The sequence below is a fragment of the Lycorma delicatula genome, chromosome 2 (genome assembly GCF_047948215.1).
Source record: "Lycorma delicatula isolate Av1 chromosome 2, ASM4794821v1, whole genome shotgun sequence".
Classification (NCBI taxonomy): Eukaryota; Metazoa; Arthropoda; class Insecta; order Hemiptera; family Fulgoridae; genus Lycorma; species Lycorma delicatula.
Genome location: NC_134456.1, coordinates 157,363,244 through 157,385,783, shown reverse-complemented (window position 1 = coordinate 157,385,783; position 22,540 = coordinate 157,363,244). Strand labels below are relative to the sequence as shown.

Here is a 22,540-nt window from a genome sequence, read left to right as displayed (position 1 = left end):
TTTTATGTTTGAATTTTAAAATGTTATATTATTAATGTGTAATGATATTTAAAAACCATTTGTCTTTTTATTATTGCTTGATCTTAATATGTTATTATTTGCAACTCACCAGAGGCTTGCCTCGCCTCACATTATGCTTCAGATACTTATGTATAATGAAGTTGCGTGTTTAAATGTACTTTAACACCAAATATATGGCAACATGTAATATGTTATTCAATAATTAAGTACCAACTGATGACACTAATTATTTAAATGCACAATCATTCTTGCATAATAATTACTTTATTTTATTTTTTTTCAGGTCTCACTTAAATGAATCTGTAAATAAATCTAATTAAATGTCACAAAAATAGTGCAGTGTAATGTGCAACAGCTTTTAGACATGTTTTGTAGTACAATTAATAACACACTATTATCATTACTAAAGTTGATAAAATATTAATCCTAATATTCTAATATCCTTATATTAATAATATTCTTATATTAATCGTAATATTTTATTTAGTGTAATGTATCATTTTTGAAAATCAATTGATTTCCAAATAAATAAATTATTAATATTGTTATTAAATGTCTGCATAACATAATCTATAGTCTATGGTAGCCTGTAGTAGTAGTATTTTGTAATTATAAAATTTTTAATTGTATCTTGTAACATTTTATATACATAATTCTGCCATGAAGGTATGCACACACACACACACACACACACACACACACACTCTCTCTCTCTCTCTCTCTCTCTCTCTCACTCACTCATACACCATTGTATTTTTTAGAAAGTGATTTAAAGTTTCTAAACCTGATATTTTTGTAATTTTGCCATCCCACATTTTATAATTTCAGATGTTTTAGCTGATAATTGGTCATTTAGATGCTTACTAACACACTGATATTAATTAAGGTTGAAAATATTATTTTCAAATGAGAAAGTGAATATGATGTTTATATGTCTGAATATAACATCAATTTCTATTTATTTATTTTTTTTACAATGTTATATGCATTTTGATGTTGATCAAGTACTACTGAAATAAATGTCATAAAATGAGAAAAATATTATGTAAAACAAATAGGATTATTTTAATCTTAAATTTGTATTTTTATTATTAATTAAAAATTTTTATTCACTTTTATCACTTTTAATTAATTAATTAAATTTTTATTTTTTAATCATTTTTAATTACATTGATAAATCAATATCATTTAAAAGTAAAAAGATTAATAGCAAAATATCTGACATTGCAAATTAAAGTTTTTTTGTCAAAAGTTTATAATTTAGAAAACAATTATTTTATTTTATTTGTTTAATTTTATAAAAATAATAACTCAGTTAAAATTAAAATTTTATTGTTGATCCTGTTAATTAAAAAATTTTTTTCAATGTCTCGCTGTAGGACTGAATGCATTTTTTGTGGCTGAAAAAGTTGTAAAATGATCATCATTAAATTTCTATACTTAAATAAGATTATATAAACTCTTTGGAACAGGGAAAGGGACTGTTTATTCGCATTAACTTTCTGGAATATAAAAGGTGATAAAAAAGGCATGTTGATTAAGATTTAAAGTCTGTAACATCAAGCATTCCGTATTACATACTTTTTCAAACCTAGGCAAATAAAATTGGTGATAATATTGCAAAGAAAAAATAATCTGTTGTATTTTCTTCTCTATAGTACTTGCATATTATTGGTCATATGTGCAATCTTTTAGTAAAAATTTTAATATTTGTTACTAGATAATTATGAGGTACAGTAAGAAGTATTTAGCAACTACCTTGTTTTTATTTTGCCATCCTACTTATCTGACCATATTATATTTTCATTTCAATTTTACCCATATCATGCATTAAACTAACCTATTTAAACCATCATAAATTGAAATAATCTCTCATAAAAAATTTTCCTTGCCAAATGTTTTTTAGAGATCAACTATCAGTACATTGTGAACTAGACCGCTTTTAGACATGCTTTTAGATCAACGCTTTGTTTTATTGTGTTTAGAATCTGCACTGTAAATCATATTTTTTTGGAGGTGCTTCTTTTTAGTAGGTTAGATTCACTTTTAAATTTTTCAATAAAAATCACATGTATTACCAAAGCCAGAAACTGTTGATTTAAATGAAATTATATTTTTCATTTAAAAGGTCATTCTAAAACTATTATTTTGCTATAATGCTATCTTATCCTTATTTTCTTTCAAAATTCCCAAATATAAGGAATTCATTTTCTCAAAAGTCATGTCTGTACTAAAAAAATCTGATGTGGACACTACATGACTTCCTTGTATGCCTATTAAATTACATACTCAAATTTTTTGATGTACTTTATTTAACCAGTGTACAGGAGTTCACTAAATGGAATAGTTTAATTATTAACTTTTATTTATATGACACGCCAGAAATCTGAAACTTTTGTTAATCAGCAACTCACAAAGATACGAATAATGCTGATCTAGAATAGTATAGTATGTAACAAAAGTTGTAAGAAGTAAATTATGCACAAGTGAAAAAGTTACGTATTTTCACAAGTGCATAATATGTATTACAAGTTGAGTTATATACTATACATTTTCTATGACCAGAATCATTTCCCCATAACAAAAAGAAAGAGATGTCATTTGAAAGATACTTACATTTTTATTAAATAGAAATATAAATTTGAAGAATAGAGCAACTATTTTGAAATTAATAATTTAAAAATCATTCTTATTATAAATGAAAAGAATTTTTCTAGTAAATACAAATGATTAAAAATAAGTATTATTTGAATTCTAATGTGAATGGTAATTAATAAAATAATTTTCTACAATCATTTTAAACTGAATACAATTCAGAAATGTACAGTTAGTTCCAACATAACATTGCATTTTATTGTTTTGTCAAATAATTAAATAAAATGATTTGTTGTCAATAAATATACAATTTTTTAGAAGATTTTGCTAAGAAAATCCAAAAATAATATAATTCTAAATTATAATTTTCAATTAATATTAAATAATCAGATATAATATAAATGGTTATTACCAACATAACATTCAATAATTTGAAATATCAATTGCTCAATTGATTGCAATCAAAAAGGGAGGTGCACAACTAGATGCAGTCCTAGAAGCAGTCCTAAATACAAAATTTCAATATTCTACAGCTAATCTTTTTTTGAGAATGTGTAAAAGATAAAACAAGATAGGTTTTGGAAACAAAATTATTCTAATATACTAATATAAGACAGCAATCACCTAGTCTTTTAAACTTAATGTTTAAAAAAAATTGTTTTTTGTAAGCAAATTATTTCTAATTCTAAAAATAAAATAACTATAGTGACCTTTTTGTATGAAAAGTTAAATCAGTATAAGACACCTAAGATCCATATTACTGTAGCTAATATGGGAAAGCACTGGCTTCGAGACACCAATCTGAACCAGATTATGTGTATGAATAGTACACTTTTAAATGTGACATCACAAGATACTATCACGCAATATTCAGTTATACTCAAGAAAAATGGCCCTAAAAAATTCTTTAGCATTTTATATTACTTTATATATTAATTTTGTTTTTCACTTCGCTCAAGTAGATATATGGTATAAGTGAGAAAGTATCGGATCCGTAACCATGCATACATAGATTCTAATCCGACTTCATATATATATATATTTTTTTTTTTTTTAATTTAAATATATTGATTTATTAATAATTATAAACCTCTGATTGTAAAAATTTTTGAATTAAAATGAAAAGTGCATTTTTATATTTTTTTTGTCTTCAGTCATTTGACTGGTTTGATGCAGCTCTCCAAGATTCCCTATTTAGTGCCTGTCATTTCATTTAGATCATGTCATTTCCCCCTACATCCTACATCCCTAACAATTTGTTTTACATATTCCAAATGTTGCCTACAATTTTTCCCTTCTGCCTGTCCCTTCAATATTAAAGCAAGTATTCCAGGATGCCTTAATATGTTAGCCTATAAGTCTGTCTCTTCTTTTAACTATATTTTTCCAAATACTTCTTTCTTCATTCTTCATCAATTTTCTGCAACACATCTTCATTTGTTACTTTATCCACCCATCTGATTTTTAACATTCTCTTACAGCACCACATTTCAAAAGCTTCTAATCTTTTCTTCTTAGGCACTCCAATTTCCCAAGTTTCACTTCCATATAAAGCTATGCTCCAAACATATAATTTCAAAATGTTTTCCTGACGTTTAAATTAATTTTTGATGTAAACAAATTATATTTCTGAGTGAAAGCTTGTTTCACCTGTGCTATTAAGCATTTTATATCACTCCTGCTTCATCCATCTTTTAATTCTACTTCCTAAGTAGCAAAATTCTTCTACCTCCATAATCTTTTCTCTTCTTGTTTATTCTCTTCTAATTTTGTTCTTGTTTATTTTCGTGCGGTAATTCTTGTGTAGGACTTCATCAATGCCATTCATTGTTTCTTCTAAATCCTTTTTACTCTCAGCTAGAATTACTGTCTCATCAACAAATCGTAGCATCTTTATCCTTTCACCTTGTACTGTTACTCTGGATCTAAATCGTTCTTTAACATTTAATTGCTTCGTCAATTTCTTTGTATACACACTCCACCTCATGATCATCATGGGCACATGTAGACATATAGACTTTAACAATTGTTGTCGGCTTAGGTTTTGATTTTTTCCTTATTACAATGATTCTGTCAATATGCATTTTAAAATATTCTACTCTCTTCCTTATCTTCTTGTTCATTATGAAACCTACTCCTACATGCCCAAAAGTCATTTTCCTTTTCCCACCAAACCTTGCTAATTCCTACTACATCTACGTTTTACCTACCAATTTCTCTCTTAAAATTTTCTAACCTACTAACCTTTTTTAGACTTCTAACATTCCACAATCTGACTTGTAGAATGTTACATTTTAATTTTCTGGTAACCCCTTCCTTAGCAGTCTCCGCCCGAAGATTCGAATGGGGGACTAGTTTACCTCCGGAATATTTTACCAAGGAAGGTGGCTCCATCTTTGTTATATGAAAATGCAGAGAGTTACATTTTCTTGGAAAAAACAGCTGTAGTTTTCCATTGCTTTCAGCTGCACAGTACTGAGAAGACTTGAGTGATGTTGATATGGCCATTTAAATCCTCCTGACCTATGCCTTAACAACTACTGAAAGAGCTGCTTCCATCTTTCAGGAGTCATTCCTTAGTCTGGCTCTCAACAAATACCTCTCCGACATGGTTGCACCTTCTGTCCAGCTACTCTGTATCACTGAGCACTCAAGTCCTCTCAACATTGGCAAGGTCTCGTGATTCGCAGAGGGAGGAAAAGTACATAAAATTTTATTTCAATAAGTAACTTATGATTTTTTCCTTCTTTTTTGTATTTTTATTGAATTATTACTTATTGTTAATTTTTTTTACAATCTGAGGTTAATAATTATTAATAAATTAATATATTTAAATTAAAAAAAAAAAGTTAAAAAATATATGCATATGAAGTTGATCGAACCAAATGTGCCTTCCTCTTATAAGATCCAAATATTTCATTTGGCTATAACTCTGGAACCAGTGAAAGTAAGTACCACTTATGATGTATCGTTGAAAAGCTCTCAACAAGGGCTTATTACTACAGAAGGCCAAAATCCAAATATTTTGAATTTTTGCCCCAGTTAATTGTAATCAAAAGGGAAGGTGCTCAACTAGATGTTACAATAGCCCTAAATAAAATATTTCAACATTCTACAGCCAATTGTTTGTAAATACAGACATCACACCGAAATTGGTTAAAATGAGTTCAGGGATGGTCAAAATGGATATTTCCATTGAAATCTGAAAACCAAAATTTTTCGCAATTACATTGTACAAGAAAGTAAAAATATTCTCTACATTCTTTTTCTGTGAGTAATAACTTTCATGTGCAGTTACTGAAACCTTATGCTGAATAACTTTATTACTTCTAGGTTTTTGATATTCAATGTTTTCCTTCCTTGTTGGTCCTGCTTTTACACCTGCTTCTATCTTAAATTTAGTAATTGCTGTACTAAGTATACTGAGGGTATTTAGAAACTGTTTTATACTTAGTGACTTCATCATCTTAAATGCTAAAATCGCATAATTAAATATTCTCATTATCCTAATTTCTGTTCCTTACTTTAGATTTTGTTTGTGTACATGATCAAATGAACTGTTGTTTTATCTCATAATCTTTCTCATTATCGCAATAATTTATAAATCTTTTTTCTGTCACTATCAGTCATTTTTTCTTAACATTTCATTTGGCAGGTTTAAGGTGGTTTCATAACCTTTGCATATACTACCTTCCTTCTTCTTTAAGTAAATTTCTCAGACAATTTGTTTTGTTTTGTTTCTTCCGACATTTTCCTGAATTTCCTTGTCATTTTGAATGATATTTTTTTCCTAACTGTTTTCATAATTTTTCTTGTAAGTAGCATTGTTGTCAAATGTTGTTATCCCATCTTCTGTAAAGTATTTTTATTTTTACAATACCCATGCTGTAAAATATTTTTCAATTTTTACTTTGCAAATGACTAGAATCATATAAACATAAAGCTTCTTCACTAGTTGAATAGTGATTGATGTATATGTTAATTTCCGGTGTAACATCACCCATTTGAAGATGCTTGTCATAGTTTTTTTTCATGTAAATGTTTTTTCATGTTTTTAACAGTAAATAACACAAGTATATAACATATACTTGTGTTAAAATTATGCTTAAATACTTAAGCATAATTTTTACTTAATACTAATTGAAATCTATAGAGAACTCCTTCAAAAAAATCATCATATGATTGTCTGCCATGAACCATGCCCTTCCACAACTCCATCTCTGCTATCCCTCTGTTCCCAATCAAACTTTTAAGGTCTTGTTAGACTTCATTTCCTCTAAAATTGTCTATAAGCTTTATTTTTTTCTGGCTCTTTTTTTACACCTACTTTTAATCCTTCCAATATTGTTTAAATCAAGCCCTTCATGATAATTATATCCCAGCCAGTTAGTTAACTTTCCTATTTTATAGCATTCTAATTAAGCTTTGAATTAATTCTTCTAATTCAAAAATAGACAAAATAAATAGTTAAAATGACCCATTTTGGTACATACATAATCACTTGGTCGACCTGAAGAAGATTACACTTCATTTACATTCATACATACCATCCTCATTCATCCTTTGAAGTAATACCTTATGGTGGTTGTGAAGGCTAAACAGAAAAAGAAAGAAAGGAAGATATATAATCATTTAATGGCTAAATTTTCTATGTACTAAAAACAGTATTTTACAGGAAAAAAATATTTTTAATTTTATTAACTGAAAATAATTTTAAATGTTCTTTCATTCATGGTTTTTAAAAACAAGTAAAATATTTAAAGTATGTTTTTAATTATTAACTTGAAATAGTTATTACCTTAAATTAGATTGTTTGTCACATAAATAATGTTGCCTATATCCTGAATGCTGTGTAAGAGATACTACTGTTAATGTAAAATATACTTATATCAATAAAAAAAGAGATAAATTATTTAAAATTTATTTAGTAAAATATAAATTTAATAAAATGATGAAATAATTCTTTAATAAAAATAACAAATGTTCTAGTGTAAAGAAATTGGACAATTGAATTGAATTACAACTTCAGATTAAAGAATAATTTTTAGTATTTAAAGACTAGTTTAAAAAATAATTTTTTTAAGTAAATTTTTCTTCATGTTACGAGCAATAATATTTGCTTGGTCTTTACTTTGCACTGACTATCCAGCTGAATTTCTGTGCTTGTGTTATTATGACATGCCACTCAGAAGTACAATATACCATGTAATACTAATTGTTCTTAAGAAATCACAAAAATGTATGTGCATTATACCCTGAGCTGAAATGTCATTAATGTTAATTCAAAGAAAAATATTTATTATTAATTCTAGGTTTTTGATAGTGCTTGCTTGTGTAAACACACATTGTATGGATACTCTATACAATAATAATTTTATTTTACTGCAATTTCCTGGACTCTCTCTTTTACTTAAAAGTATGAAATGCAATCTGAGCATATAAAGTTATTACATGCTCACTTATTCTTCTATAAGGTGGTTTCGCCAGGTGAAGATATTGCATTCTTTTCAAACATAAAGTCAAGATTACTAGGAGTTTTAATGGATATTTGGATATTCTTTCTTTGCAATCATTTTTCCAGAATGTGGTTAATTGAAATTATGTACATACTAAACTCAGTGCTGAAAAAATTATACAAATCAGTGTAAAAAATATTTTTTCTCTATCATTGGCCAAAGTAGTCATGCTATCGCATTTTTTTTTAAAAATAGCTGCCGTATTGAAACTGACAATCAGACAAATTTTTGTAACAGGTAAAATCTATTGTTAGAACACTAAAACTTTTTATAACATTTTATAATGAATTAAAGGAATGCTGAATTTCCTACAGCTGGAAAGAGATAAAAACAGAGTTTTTTTATGAATAATTTCCCACAATTCCTACAAACTTCAAGAATATATAAAAAATAAACAATGTTTAATATGGTACTAAATTCAAATTTTTTTCCATCAATTGTTTGTATGACATTTTTTCAGAAGTTTCTTCATTTGTGATTCATATCATAACATTTTTTTCACACTTTCAGCTGCTATACAAGAATAAAAAAGTTTATTGGTAATTTATATAACAACAATCTATTCTATAATATTAAATATCACTACATGTTAATTAGAGGATTACACCCAAATTTATCAAATTGGAAGAGAGACTAAACCATTGTCAGTTTTCTCATTACATTCTTTACTTGAATATTAACAAAAAAAAATGACAATCATATTATTACTTATGCATACTCTGAGGGTTATCATTTGAGTAAATGAAGTAGAATTTCTTTGTAAATAATGTGTTATATATTATTTAACCATCTCCTTCAAGATACTAATGTATTATATTATGTGTATTTCAGGTTTGAAATTTATCAGTGTCCGTTGTCTGAAAGTGGTTTCTATGGCATTTTTTAGTACATAATGCACTTACAACTGCAGCAGGATTATTACTATTATCATCCGTGAATTCTAGGTGATTTGTTGTATGGTCCAAGAAATTTAATTAGTGGAAAAGTTGACTATATAACAACACATTTTTAACAAAATAAATTACAGCATTAAAAATATTTTCCTCTTATCCTCTTCTTTTATTTCAACTAAAAGATGATAATTCATCCTAACATTGTAGCCCGTATTAACCGTCATAAAGTACAAATAAATTATAGTGTTCATTTTCTCACAGACTGATAATAATCTCTAGAAATGTTTAAGCTACATACATTTGCCTTATACACTACTGTCTAGGTTTACATTGATCATTATTCTGTGAGAGGACAAGGAGTGGTTTCAACTGTTTAATGGCAAATCTAATTCCCCATAAGCCTCAGCTCTAGTTTGTGCATTTGGCCGATGTAATATCAGCTAAGTTTAAACCATTCTTCAGGCTGATAGCTTATGTATAAATTTTGTTTTTTCTTAGAAACTTAATAATTTAATATTAATTTAAGTAATAATAAAATATGTTTATTATCTTTTCTATTTTGTTGATATTTCCAGATTGTGAAAGAAGAAATACCGCTGGATTAAGACTATTTTTTTCCATAATAAGAGTGAATATAACAGACTGTTCTTTGATGGAGTTTTCCTTCCTGTTAAGGCATTACTTGTTATTCAATATTGTGGTTCTTTTTATTACAAGTAATAAAAAGTTATTTTTAATTTATTCTTTATTGTATACCACTATCATGTTTTGTTAAATGAGATTTATAATGACTACATTAAAGTACTACAATTCAATAAAAGAAAAACTTTTTATATTACCATCATGTTTTATTTTATGAACTCCTTTAGAATAAAAACAACGACCACAATTTATTTATGTATAAATTGAAAATTTAAATGGTTGTAACAAGCTCTGGTTTAAGTGTCGTATTCAAGAGTAAATGTCTGAAGACTGCACAATTGATGTATTTAAATACTGTATTTATGAATAATTCATAAGCTAGTGTGAATAATATATCAGTATAACTGGTATCAGGTACTTCCATTCCTGTAATGACCTCCATTATACAGGTTGAGTGAAAAGTAAGCCTTAACTATATAACTTGTACATTTTCAATGAAAATGAATAACAATGAAAGATAACAAACAACTTTTATTTATACTTTTATAAATGGGAATATGCTTAACTTCAGATTAAGTGTAGGCATCTATGCATCCATCAGCTTTTTCAAATAACCAAGGATAGAGCCTTCAGCACATCTATGCTCATCAGTTTTGTGACATCTGGAATAATGCTCTAACGCTGTGCTTCCAAGGTGCAATGTTTTAAATAGTTCACCTCTCCTTTGCCCAGCAAGACAGGAAAAAGTTACAGGACAATAAATTTAAACTTCTTTTAAGCTATTTATGAGGTCCTCTTTTTTCAAGTCATCATCCTGAAAATTTTTTATCTAATCAAGTATGTACATGGTAAGTGTAAAGTGAGATACTGCATGAAAACAGGTTCATTGATGATTTCCTAACCAGAATCAATGGATCAAATGTCTTCCACCATCTTAAGGTAGACTGACTGGCAATCATTCATCTGTCATTAAGAAAATATGAACAGACAACACTAGTGGCTGTCATTTCCCATCACATGATCACTTTTTGATGATTTTTACATTATCTTCACTATCACAGGATGGTTTGCTGCCCAATAGTAGCAATTATATAAATTTATAAGATCACCAATATGATAAACAGCTGTCATCCAGAGAATGTTTCCAAACAATTGTGACCAATCTTCATGCCAACCCAGTACAACACCTACACATAATGAAATCTCTATAAGCCTATGATCGCTCACACTGGCCTCGGGCCAGATAGTCCAATTATTTGTACTTCGCAGCAAGTCGTCCATCACCAAAGTGACGTCGATGTAACTTTCTCTCAGTTTGAAAGAGAAAGTCAGCGGTTGTTCTGCATCATTAATCAAGTAGAGGTTGCTGGCTTCAACTGGTTTGAGACCAGCACCTCTGGGGTCAGTGAATGGTGAACCCCAGTCGGGAGACTTGACATTAGCATTCAGAGCAGCCAGCACTCTGGTGCCCGGGAGACCGTCCAGAATCCTATCCAGCTTCGCCAGCAAGTCATCAATACTCCATCCAAGCTGGAAGTATCCCATCACTAGTACGACATTGAGAGTACCCCTTGTGATTCGCATGACAGTGAATTGCTCATTGGACCAATGGGACATCCAGAAGACACCCAACAAATCTGAGCCAACCACAATCGCGCGAGAGCGGCCGTCCCCCACGAGAATGAATAACATCCACCCGCCCGTGGAAGCGTGACCGCGTACGGCTCCTGGACAAAGAGAACCTCGAGGTTGCACTCCTCAAGGAACCTAATGTCTTCACTGATGGCCGCCCGGGAATGATGCAAATTTAGGCTGGGCTGGCAGCGGTGGACGAAGGAGGTGCTGCGGCGAAGGGAACAGGCTTTTTCACCTTCTCCTTCAGCCGTTTAATAGACCTGTGGAGCTCGCCAAGAGCTTCACCATTCACCGGTCGGACCCAGAGTTCACCTACCGCACAGCAGGCTTCCCTCCAGCAATCTCCCGTTCAGGACAAATCACCGCACCGCTGTTTTGCGTCTTCCCAGACTTCGCGGGAAACCCCCCTTCGGGCTTGGTTTTCCCCGCATTGCCGCGCTCTCCTTGTACGGATCCGAACGCAGTCTTCCCAGCACAACTCGTGACAGAGGTTCGGCTGAAGTTTTAGTGCAACCCGCAGCACAAGAGCGCTCCACATGGTCTGGAGTTGCACCACGCCGATCGGTACGTTGAATCTCGCTGGTTAACATCATGTATTAAGTGACTGGTACGTCGAGGTTGAACTGGCGGGCCACACCGTAGTATATTTGAGGGAAGGATAGTTCCTCACCGTAATTATCGTAGATTATGTTAATCGGAAACCAGTTCTGCCCCGGGACACTGTCCAAACATTGCTCCTCATTCCATAGCATCGTATGTTGTCTGGCAAGCAGGATCTCTGATTCACGAAAGAGTCAGGATCAATAGACTCAATTTGATACTCGAGCCCGATATTGTCATCCTCGTCGTTATCGAACGGACTCCAGTCTATCTGTATGCTGTAGTGCTTGTACAGCGGCTGGTTTACTAAGTAGCGCAGCCACGCCTTGATTACCGACTTGCGTACGAAACCGCTCAGATAATTAGATTTGTGGATGAGGTTCTTTTTTGTGTTTACCACAATTACCTTCGTAGCTTAGACGACGAATTTGCATAAAGGGTAAGCGCGGTGAAATCAACCGAACACTGATCGGGTCAAGCGGTGGGTCCGGCTTCGGGGAATATCGAAATCCGTTTGAGCGCGACAGCGTCCGGAATTTACTGGCATTTATCGACTTGCTACAGGTAATACATACACGAAATCGTGTAAGTATGATGAACTCGATTTAAATATAAAAATGAGGGCATAGAAACGATGGTTAGAAACTGCTATAAGCATAAGGTTCTATGGTATCCGTTTATATGAATTATTTTATTATTTCATCTTGATTAAAATAGGAAGAGAATTATGGAGAAACGACATAAAAAACGATTGCCACTTTGACCTAATACTGTCTGGAATGCAGGTTATATTATTTGTTTTACCAAAATTTTTCATTTAATTTCATTGAATTTTGCCGCGGACATACTTTGAATATCAGAACGACATCAGTTTACGTTTTCCGAAAATTGTAAAAAACGAACACATTTTTCTCCTTTCTAAAACACAGTTAAGGTCCGAGACAGGAGCACTTAGTCGTCTCTCCCGTATCTGAGCGAAGCGAACACTAAATTAAATATTAATATGCATCTATAGTCGAATAATTATTAAGCTATGAACCGTAATAAGTATTAATATATATAAATTATAAGCTTCTAATTTGATATTAACATTTTTTGTTACAATACTTGGGAAATTGATTTAATATAAATAATAAGTAACATTAATTTTTTTTATGAAGACAATTTTTCAGTTTTCGATCAAAATCATTATTTTAAGTTTTATTTCTGCTTGAATAGATTTTATAAGAGTTCCCTTACAACATGCTTTTTACATGACCATTTTTTGAGAATTTTTACTTCCTTGTAGGAAGTAAAGGAAGTATTGTGATCGCGAAAAATTTAGGTTTTCAGATTTCAATGGAAATATCCATTTTGACCATCCCCGAATCCACTTTGACTAGTTTCGGTGAGACGTCTATACGCATGTAGTGTGTATCCCGCATAACTCAAAAACGGTTAGTCGTAGGATGTCGAAATTTTGGATTAGGGACTGCTGTAACATCTAGTTGTACACCTCTCCTTTTTATTGCAATATACTGGACCGAAAGTGTCCAAAAAAAGCACAAAATACAAAAAATTTGGATTTTGGACGTTTTCTTAACTGCAGTAATAAGCCCTGATTGAGAGAGTTTTTCAGCGATAATCATAAGTGTACTTATTTTCATCGGTTCCAGAGTTATAGCCAAATAAAATTTAATTAATGAAATATTTGGGTTTTACAAGGGGAGGGCACATCGGTACGAATTCGACTTCATCTCCTTTCTTTTAAATTTAAATATACTGATTTATAATAATAATAAGACTAGTCAAAATGGATATTTCTGTTGCAATCTGAAAACCGAAATTTTTCCCGAGATTTTTTACTTCCTTTACATCGTACAAGGAAGTAAAAAATATTACGGTATTGATTTTCCGAATAGTTAAAGCAGAAGATAATTGTTACAACAAAATATATATGTTTATATCCTAGGAGTCAATACGTGAAAGTAACAAGACTCTTAATTTTATTTATTTGTCTTCTACGTAGCTTTTTTCAAACAAAATTTTACACGTGATGAATTCTATCCTTTACTATGATAAAAAGCATTTTTATTCGAATACGGATGAAAAGAAACTGATACCCTTGAAATTTAATAATATCACCATTTGCCAACACCGTGGTCAGTTATGCTCGGTCAGTTTTTTCAATGAACTTACTCTTTTAAGATATGGAAAACACACCTTTTAAAATCTCTGTTGAAATCCGTATTGCATTTCAATAATTACTATAGGAAAAATTATAAAACAAAACACACAGATACACAAACATAAAATGCTAAGAAACTCTGTTTGTTGCATGAACTTCGCTTCGCTTCTTCTATCAATTTTACTAAACTTCTTTTAAATACGGGAATACCAAGGTTAACGGCATGTAATTCCGATTACTGCCAATTCTCTGAAAGTGCAGGCCAAAGAAGAAAGAAGAGATCATCTGTAAGACGAAGAAGAAAGAAGACCCTCTACTCGACCCGACGTCACGGACAGGAGTCCGGAAGAGAGCCCAGCGGAGATGCACCGTGAAGGGCAGCCATCAAAGAAGTGGATGAAGAGCTTCTCCTAACTATCAACACTTACAATTAACTTAAATCAATCAGCAATTGCGACTCCCTCCGGAGAAAGGGGGCGCATTGCTCCCTCCATACAGTTAGTGCTCTTTTGTGGCGTATTCCTGCTAGCTTATGAAGCGTTAGCACCGAAAGGATATCAGTGGACGGTCTGAAGGGGAAATACGTCGGGAGGACAGGTTTCAAAAGCCTAGACTTCCGCGGTCGGCCCATAAAATGGGTTTGATAACGCTGGTTTAACAACGGATTGGAATGCAATTAAATCCGTCCTTAAAATTAAAAATATAAAATAACACAAAAATTGAAAAATTAGACCCGTCATTAAAAAATAAACCTTTAAAAACACGCCCGATAGAATCATCCAGCAGCAAGGGACACTGTCCAGGTTCTGCGATCTGTAGGGAGAATTTGCAAAACTCCCGCCAACTTTGCATTCCATTCCATTCCTTTTAAATAATAACGTTTTTGGAATACGAAAACAATTTCAAGTATTCCTTCTTTGACATGGTCAGATTTTCCGAGTCAGTGACAAAAAAAAAACAAACAAATAACCATTTTAAATTTTATAATCGTACTCAATATGCAAGAATCGATTTCGATTATTTGCTGTTATTCATAAATTCTTATTTTAGATTAATGCTTTCGCTGTTTTATTTTTATAAAGATCTGTATTGAAATTATTTAATGTTAATGATTATTGTCATAATGATGATAAATTTTTTTGTCATGTAATGAACGGTGTTTTAATGAAGACTGTTAGTTTAAAATTTTTTTGTTGCAGATTTAGTTTAATTGTGATTATTACTTTTTTTCTTGATATCGCCACATAAGCTTGAAGCTTGTGCACGGGATATGGAAATGGAATTTTGTAGCTATTAAAAATGCTATGCCTGACCGGATTCGAACCTGGGACCTCTGGATGAAAGGCAAAGACGCTGCCACTCTTGTCACGGAATCAAGAGGAACGGTATTAAATATCTGGTTTAATTATATGTATAATTAAATATCTTTATGGTTTTGTGCTTGGGTTAAAGTTATGTTTTTTATATTGTTTAAACTGTAGAGTCGTTCCGGTAGTTTTCGATTAAAAATGCAATCGAACTTCCATATCACATGATTTGTAAAAACTGGTTTATATTAAAATTCTGTTAATAAAAATCAAATTTCTCTCCACGAACAATATTTGCTCTTTTAATATCATTATATACTACAATGTGGATATTAAATCATTACAAACAAAAGTAAATTCAAAATATAATTCATCGTTCCTTACTTTATACAGCAGTAATCTGCAATGCGAATGTTCTGAGTATAAATACTCAAATAATCGGTCAATAAATCGAGTTAATTTTTTTATTAATGCAATAAGTTATTGAAATGGGCTGTTGATTATAAACATCGATTTTTCCGGTAATGTTTGGGTACATCCATTAATATATTCTTTCTTAAACATTTCTAATGGAGAGGCGCTGGATAGACGAAGGACGTGCGTTTAAGATTAAATCATTCTACAGAAAATGCGATAATTCTACTGCTGTTTTACTTTAATATTCATAGAATAATATGTTAAAATTAATGTAATAAAAAACAACTTGAAAGATTTGAATTGTGGTGTTCCTCAGAGTATCAATCTTGGGCCTTTATTATTTATGTTAGTAATATATTTGAACGACAAAATCCTGATAGTAAATTTTTTTCTTATGTTAATGACACAGTTACAATATGTTATGGAAATTCTTGGTTTGAAGTTTATAATAAATTGGAAAAGCAATTTTCTGATTTAAAAGTACGGTTATATTCTAATAAGTTAGTTGTAAATGTAAGATTGTCTTTTTAATTTTTGGTTATCATTATGATTGCATACCTATTGATTTTAATGTTGTTATAGGCAATGAATTTGTTCAAAGAAAATGTAACACAAACTATTAAGGTATTATCATTGATCAACATTTCAGTTGGGAATGTGAAATTTAACATAAAATATACCGTTTTTTTATTATCTAGATTTAATAAAATTCTTACTGTTCGAAATTTAATTATTATTACGTATGGAATTTATTACATTATTGTTAACTACGGTATAATTTCATGGAAATAATAAAAATCAAAACAATAAAAAACTGTACGCAACAAAACAGTAAAGATTTGTAAAATACCAAATAAAAATATCAAATTATCTCTAAATTTATTTTTAAAATATGTATTAGATCATATTTATACATACATCTGCACGGAAAATAAGTTTCAAATTCTGACCTCAGAGTTTCGAGATCTAAACGTGTCACTGCGCAACTCTTTTTTAATAATGAGTTCACTTTCAACTAAAAAAGATTAGAATTGGAGAAAAATTCCCGTTTTATACAACTGACCTACAAACCAGGTTTCCTCTCAAACCCTCTTTATTTTCTCATCGCTCATGAGAATTACCTTATAGAGAGATTTAATTCATTTAGTTTTGAAAATGCATCTGAAAGATATGCCAGTGTACTTAGCCATATGTCATCTGCAATTAGACCTTCATGACCAATTCAACGACCTGGGAATTGAGTATCAAGAAAATCTCGAACTTCTAGGCAGTAGTGAGGCCCTGTCTTCCTGATAGTAATGGCATCCATCTTGATCATCATCTAACTGAGGAATTGGAAAATTTTGATGCATGTCCAGATAAACGATACCACTTACGGTTGCCTTCCAGAATAAGAACGAGCTGTACAGTCTGTTTGTTTAGGACACAAAACACATTGACCTTAGGGCTAAAAGCTGCAAAGTTTCATGAGGGTTTTTGCTACTCCATATTCAGCAGTTACGTGTGTTCACCTTGCCCCATCAAACATTGACTCGCCACTAAAAATGTATTGTTCTCTCTGCAATTCTATCCATCATTTCTACACAATACTGTATCTGAGCAACTTTTTCATCAACTGTAATTTGTTGAACCTGGTTAGTCTGTATGGCTTCAAGTGTAATCATTTACATAATACACTCCAAACAATCATTTGTGGAATGCCAGTCTCATGAAAAGCACATTGAGTTGATTTCTTTGGACTATGTGCAAAGCTTTCTCTGAGTTATTTCACAACAGCTTCAGGGGGAGGCGTTAGTATCTTGGTGATTTTGTATGTTTAACAGAACAATCTGTCTCAACAAAGGTTTAGTGCCAAGAATAAATTGTATGCCTACTAGGAGGCTCCCACCATGCTCTCTACGAAAATTGTGTTGAGCTGCAGTTGGCGACTGCAAATTGGGAAACCAAAACACACAGTGAGCACATTCCGCATTAGTAAATGTATCCATTTTTAACAACGCTGGTGACAGCGCTGGAAGCAAAATTGGGTACTAACTAGAGAACTACATGAGTCAAAACTTGTGTGTTTTATTATGAAATGAGACCTCAATTGAATCTGTAAGTTTATCTGTATAAATTTCTATATGCTTCTAAATATGTGAAGTCCTTTCTGAATTATCTGGTATTTTGGTCTTGATTTAGAACACAACATAAAAGGAAACTAAATCCATCAAGTAATTTTTGAAACAATTAGCCATTATTAAATTTAATAAGCTAATAAAGCTTTTTGAGGAATAGGTAACATGAAAGTCTCTTTTGCAAATCTCTAATTTAGGGTTTGATAAAAAAATTAAAGGATGTGTAATATGTTATTTTGATTCTATAAAATAAGCCCATTTATAGCTATTCTTAGTGTTTATTCATATCTGAATTATGGAATTGTATTTTGAGGTGATTCACAGTGCAGAAAAATAATTTTTTAAATATGGATAAGAATAGTCAGAATTGCTGGATAAATAATGACAGTTTTCTAAACCAGTTTTTAAACATGTATAATCTTCTTCCTTTATCTTTATTCACACTCACACACATTCACACTTCATGTGTGTTGTTTAAAAGGTTACTTACCTAAAAAATGGACTAAAAATTAGCTACTTTTTCCTTTAAAGAGATGTAAATTTTCCATAAAAGGTATTTATGAAGTATATTGTACATGAACACATTTAAAAATTAACAAGCTCTAAAACAAATTGTGTCAACCTTTTAGACATTTTCTTTACTCTTTTGCTACATTTTTTTTGTATTTTTTCTATCTTATAATGTACACTATAAAACATAACAAAAGATTATGTAGAATTAAAATTTCCTGTTTAATACCAACTCATAGTGTAAAAATTGCTTGAACACCTAAATTGCTTTCATATGTCAATCAAAAGTGAATTACTTGGATAAAAGGTCAATTACTTGCATAAGTTAATACTTCCTGTACACAAGCAAGAAATACGAATTATAAAATAGATTTTTTTCATGTACATATATTTCCTTCATGCAAAAATAGTAATAGTAAGGTTGAAACATTGACAAGTAACAGCCAAATTAACAAGTACAGTGACAGACACTCTTATTCACAATACCTCAAACCACCTGACCTCGCCTAAAGGAATTGCTCTAAGAAAAATGATCCATAGGTTACTCGCTACATCTGTACCATTTGAAAACCACATATAAGATAACTCGGACTATAAAAATGTCTAGTGTTTTCAAAGGGATACAAGAGCACACTTTGTGATTCATTCCTACTCAAAATAGATAAAATTAAAGATAAACAAAACAAAAAATACATAATATTAATAGCATAAACAAAGACTCACAGAAGATGAACCACAAATCTAAACAATTTTAATATGATGTAACCCTCAGTACTGCAAATGAATTGTTACACACGAACATTCACTGAACAAAAAATACCCTTAGAAGATACAAATTTAACTGTTTCAATTTAACACTGATAAGCATTAAAAAAATTGGGCACAGCTTTAGACGAAGATAAACATATAAAAGCAGTATATAGCACCATAAAATCAGTATTTGGTAATACCTTGTAGACACAAACCACAAATCTGTCAACACTGACAATAACTTTATATTCTAACATACACAAAAAAGGACTACATCTTAACATATTGGATGTTATGAAATACAAGGTGTGGCTATTAAATAAGAAGACTAATGCTGCTACAGAAGAACGGCACATGCGCCAAATTCATACAACCGACAACATGTAGCGTGAAGCCTTCTCTTTCAATTGTTGCCACTCCAGTTTCTGTAGATATATTATTAGTCTGGCCATGGCCTTCATTTGGATAACATCTTCTTTTTTTTTGTTTTGCCGAAAAAATGATAAGTTTTTTATTTTAGCAAAGAATTGTTAAATTTCATACGAAAATTGGAAAAGTGCTACTGAAACTTATCTTTTATTAAAAAAAGGTATATGGCAATGATTGTTTATAACATACCCGGGTTTCTGAATGGTTTAAGTGTTTCTAAGATGACCAAGAAGACATTGAAGATGATGTTCGCCCGGGTTGTCCTTTCATGTGAAAAACGGATAAAAATATTGAATAAATGGTTCCTGAAGGTCAAACTATTAATCAACATCACTACCTTGAGGTCCTTGCTCAACTCCATGAAAAAATAAGAAAAAACGACCAAATTGTGGAAGAAGTAATGGGTTCTTCATCAGGACAACAATATACCAGCTCACACTGCATTGTATGTCAAGATGTTTCTATCAAAGCATAATATCCCAGTGTTAGATCATCACTCTTATTCATCTGACCTGGCACCATGTGACTTTTATCTGTTCCCCAAGGTCAAATCTGCATTAAAATGAACAAGATTTCAGACCTTGAAGCTGTGAAAGAAAAAGCGCACGTGTCATGAAAGAGCTCACACAAGAAGACTTCCAGCACTGTTTCTAACAATGGAAAATTCATATGGAGTGTTGTAGGGATAGAGGAGGGGTGTATATTGAAGGGATAATAGTTAAATATGTATAAATTTAAAACAAAATATTTTAAAGCATTAGTCTCAATATTTAATAGCCACACCTCATATATAAACATACAGCAATACACAATAGCAAAAAAATGTTAAGACACGTTGAGAGTTCTATCTAATACCTATTAGAGAGCAAATCGTGTGCGCATGTTGCTCTTCTACTGAGCTCTAGTCTGTTCCCAATTAGACTACAGCTGCGTGTCTATTATTGGCATGGGCCACTGCTCTAAAGATGCTCGATGCAGTCCACTATTCATTCATCTGTCTTGCCACAGGTGCTTTTCGTTTTAGCCCCATGGTAAGTCTGCTAGTGAACAGTAGTGAGCCATCTCTTTGTAATAGACAGAAGCAAATGATATGCTCTTATATGGCTTGCATTAAAGTGCAACAAAATCATCCAACCAGCATGTTAATTGTTACCAGGAACAGTCTAGATCTACTTCTTCACTGGGCATCAGAGCTCAGCGCATTTTCTCAGCTACAAATATACAATTACCTCCGATCCTTACTGTTCCTCCATGTTATTAACCCCCTTGGTGGCCTTCTCTCATTAATTACTGCCTTGATCTTTGCCAGTATAATAAAAAGGACACAAATCTTGTTTTTTTGCATAAGTTTTATATTATTAAAAATAGCTTGAATCCTGATGCTACAGTTTATACAGATGGTTCTAAAAATGTTAATTCTGTTGTGTGTGATTTTGTGGTTGACAGAAAACAATACTTGTTTGCCTCCCCAGCATTTTCATTGTGGAATTGTTTGCTATTAATAACACCTTGAGTATAATTAGCCCAACATTTCGACATGCACTTGTTTACTCGGATTCCACGAGTGCCTTACAGGCGATTAATGACGTGCACTCCAAACATCCTGTTGTGAGATTTGTCGGTTTCCTGAAGAAGGTGAGTGGCAAAGTGAATGGGATGCTCTAGTAACAATAGACTTCAAACTTCATCCAATTAAGAAGACTGTGTCACCGTGGAGCTCCTCATATAGCAATAACTGTTGAAAGGAAGTTATTATTTGTCATTTGCGAATAGGGTACACTAGCCTCACTCATGGATATCTGATGACACAAACAGATGCACCCCCTGCGCTCAGTGTGACTGCCAACTAACAGTGTACCATATCCTTGTGGATTATATCTTATGTGGCATTGCATCGCATGTTTAAACTAGTGGCTGACATGTGAAATATGTTTGGGAACAATGAAATGACGTTATTGACTGTCTTGCAATTTATAAAGACTGTGCATCTTGATTCAAGAATGTAATTATTTATGTGGTCCTTGTCGACTGTGTATACCGTTTGGCATATGCCAGATTGTAATTTTTTACTCTTTTCAAGTTACATTTTTAATGTTGTATCCATTGTGGTTTTTATTTCACTTTTAATATACAAGCTTTTTGTTTTAAAATATTTTTACGCTAAGTTTTAATTTTTATTTGTCAATTAAACATCTATTTATCTATGACAAATATATCATGCTCAGGCAATGATAATATGAAAGCATATTTCACCCAGAAAAATCAAAACAAAAAAAACAATAGCAAAATACTAAATGAATAGATGCTATTCAAATCACATATGCTTTTAACCACATTGTTAATACATCTAATTAAAATAATAACTGTCAGCAGTAAAATCAGCTGAAATCAGTGGAAATGTAGAACCAATCACAAAGATAGCCACAGGATGCTGAAAAAATGTTAAAGTACATCTGGTTTGGTGTGTCATTACAAAACTTTAATTTTTAATTTATCAAATTTCATATTATGCTGAATAGATCGTATACTATTAAAGAACTAAATGACTAATGTTGCTGATAATAAATATCATAAATTTTATTTTAATGTGTTCTTTTAGGACATCCCAACTCCGTAGGGGGATTACTGTATTACAACTGTTTTACCAGTTAAGATACATTGCAGACCACTTCTGAAACCAGGCATGAAAACATTAAATAACCACCATTTCTGTTATGATTATTGTTACCTGATACTGTTTACGTAAAATCTTTTGTTTTTTAATGCCCTTTAAAAATATGTCACAATCTTAACTCTTCTATTTAAAGTTTTTTAGTTACCGCTCACACCAGAGATTCCTGAGTGCTTAATGTACAATGATATCATACAAAAAAAATATTTGATATTTTGAGGTAAGGAGAATTCATTAAATCTCTTCCATTTTTAAAATTATTTATGGGTT

The 22,540-nt window shown here is 31.4% G+C and overlaps 1 protein-coding gene across 5 annotated transcripts in view; it reads left to right on the top strand.

Moving 5' to 3' along the window:
* The window catches only part of LUBEL (Linear Ubiquitin E3 ligase), a 220,522-nt gene extending 210,659 nt beyond the window's left edge, over window positions 1-9,863 (top strand). For all 5 annotated transcript variants that reach the window (XM_075356534.1, XM_075356537.1, XM_075356532.1 and 2 more), the window contains one exon: window positions 9,601-9,863. In XM_075356534.1, the coding sequence (XP_075212649.1) occupies window positions 9,601-9,630 (30 nt within the window). In that variant the 3' untranslated portion in view covers window positions 9,631-9,863. The remainder of the gene's footprint in view (window positions 1-9,600) is intronic.
* The last annotated feature ends 12,677 nt before the right edge of the window (window positions 9,864-22,540 follow it).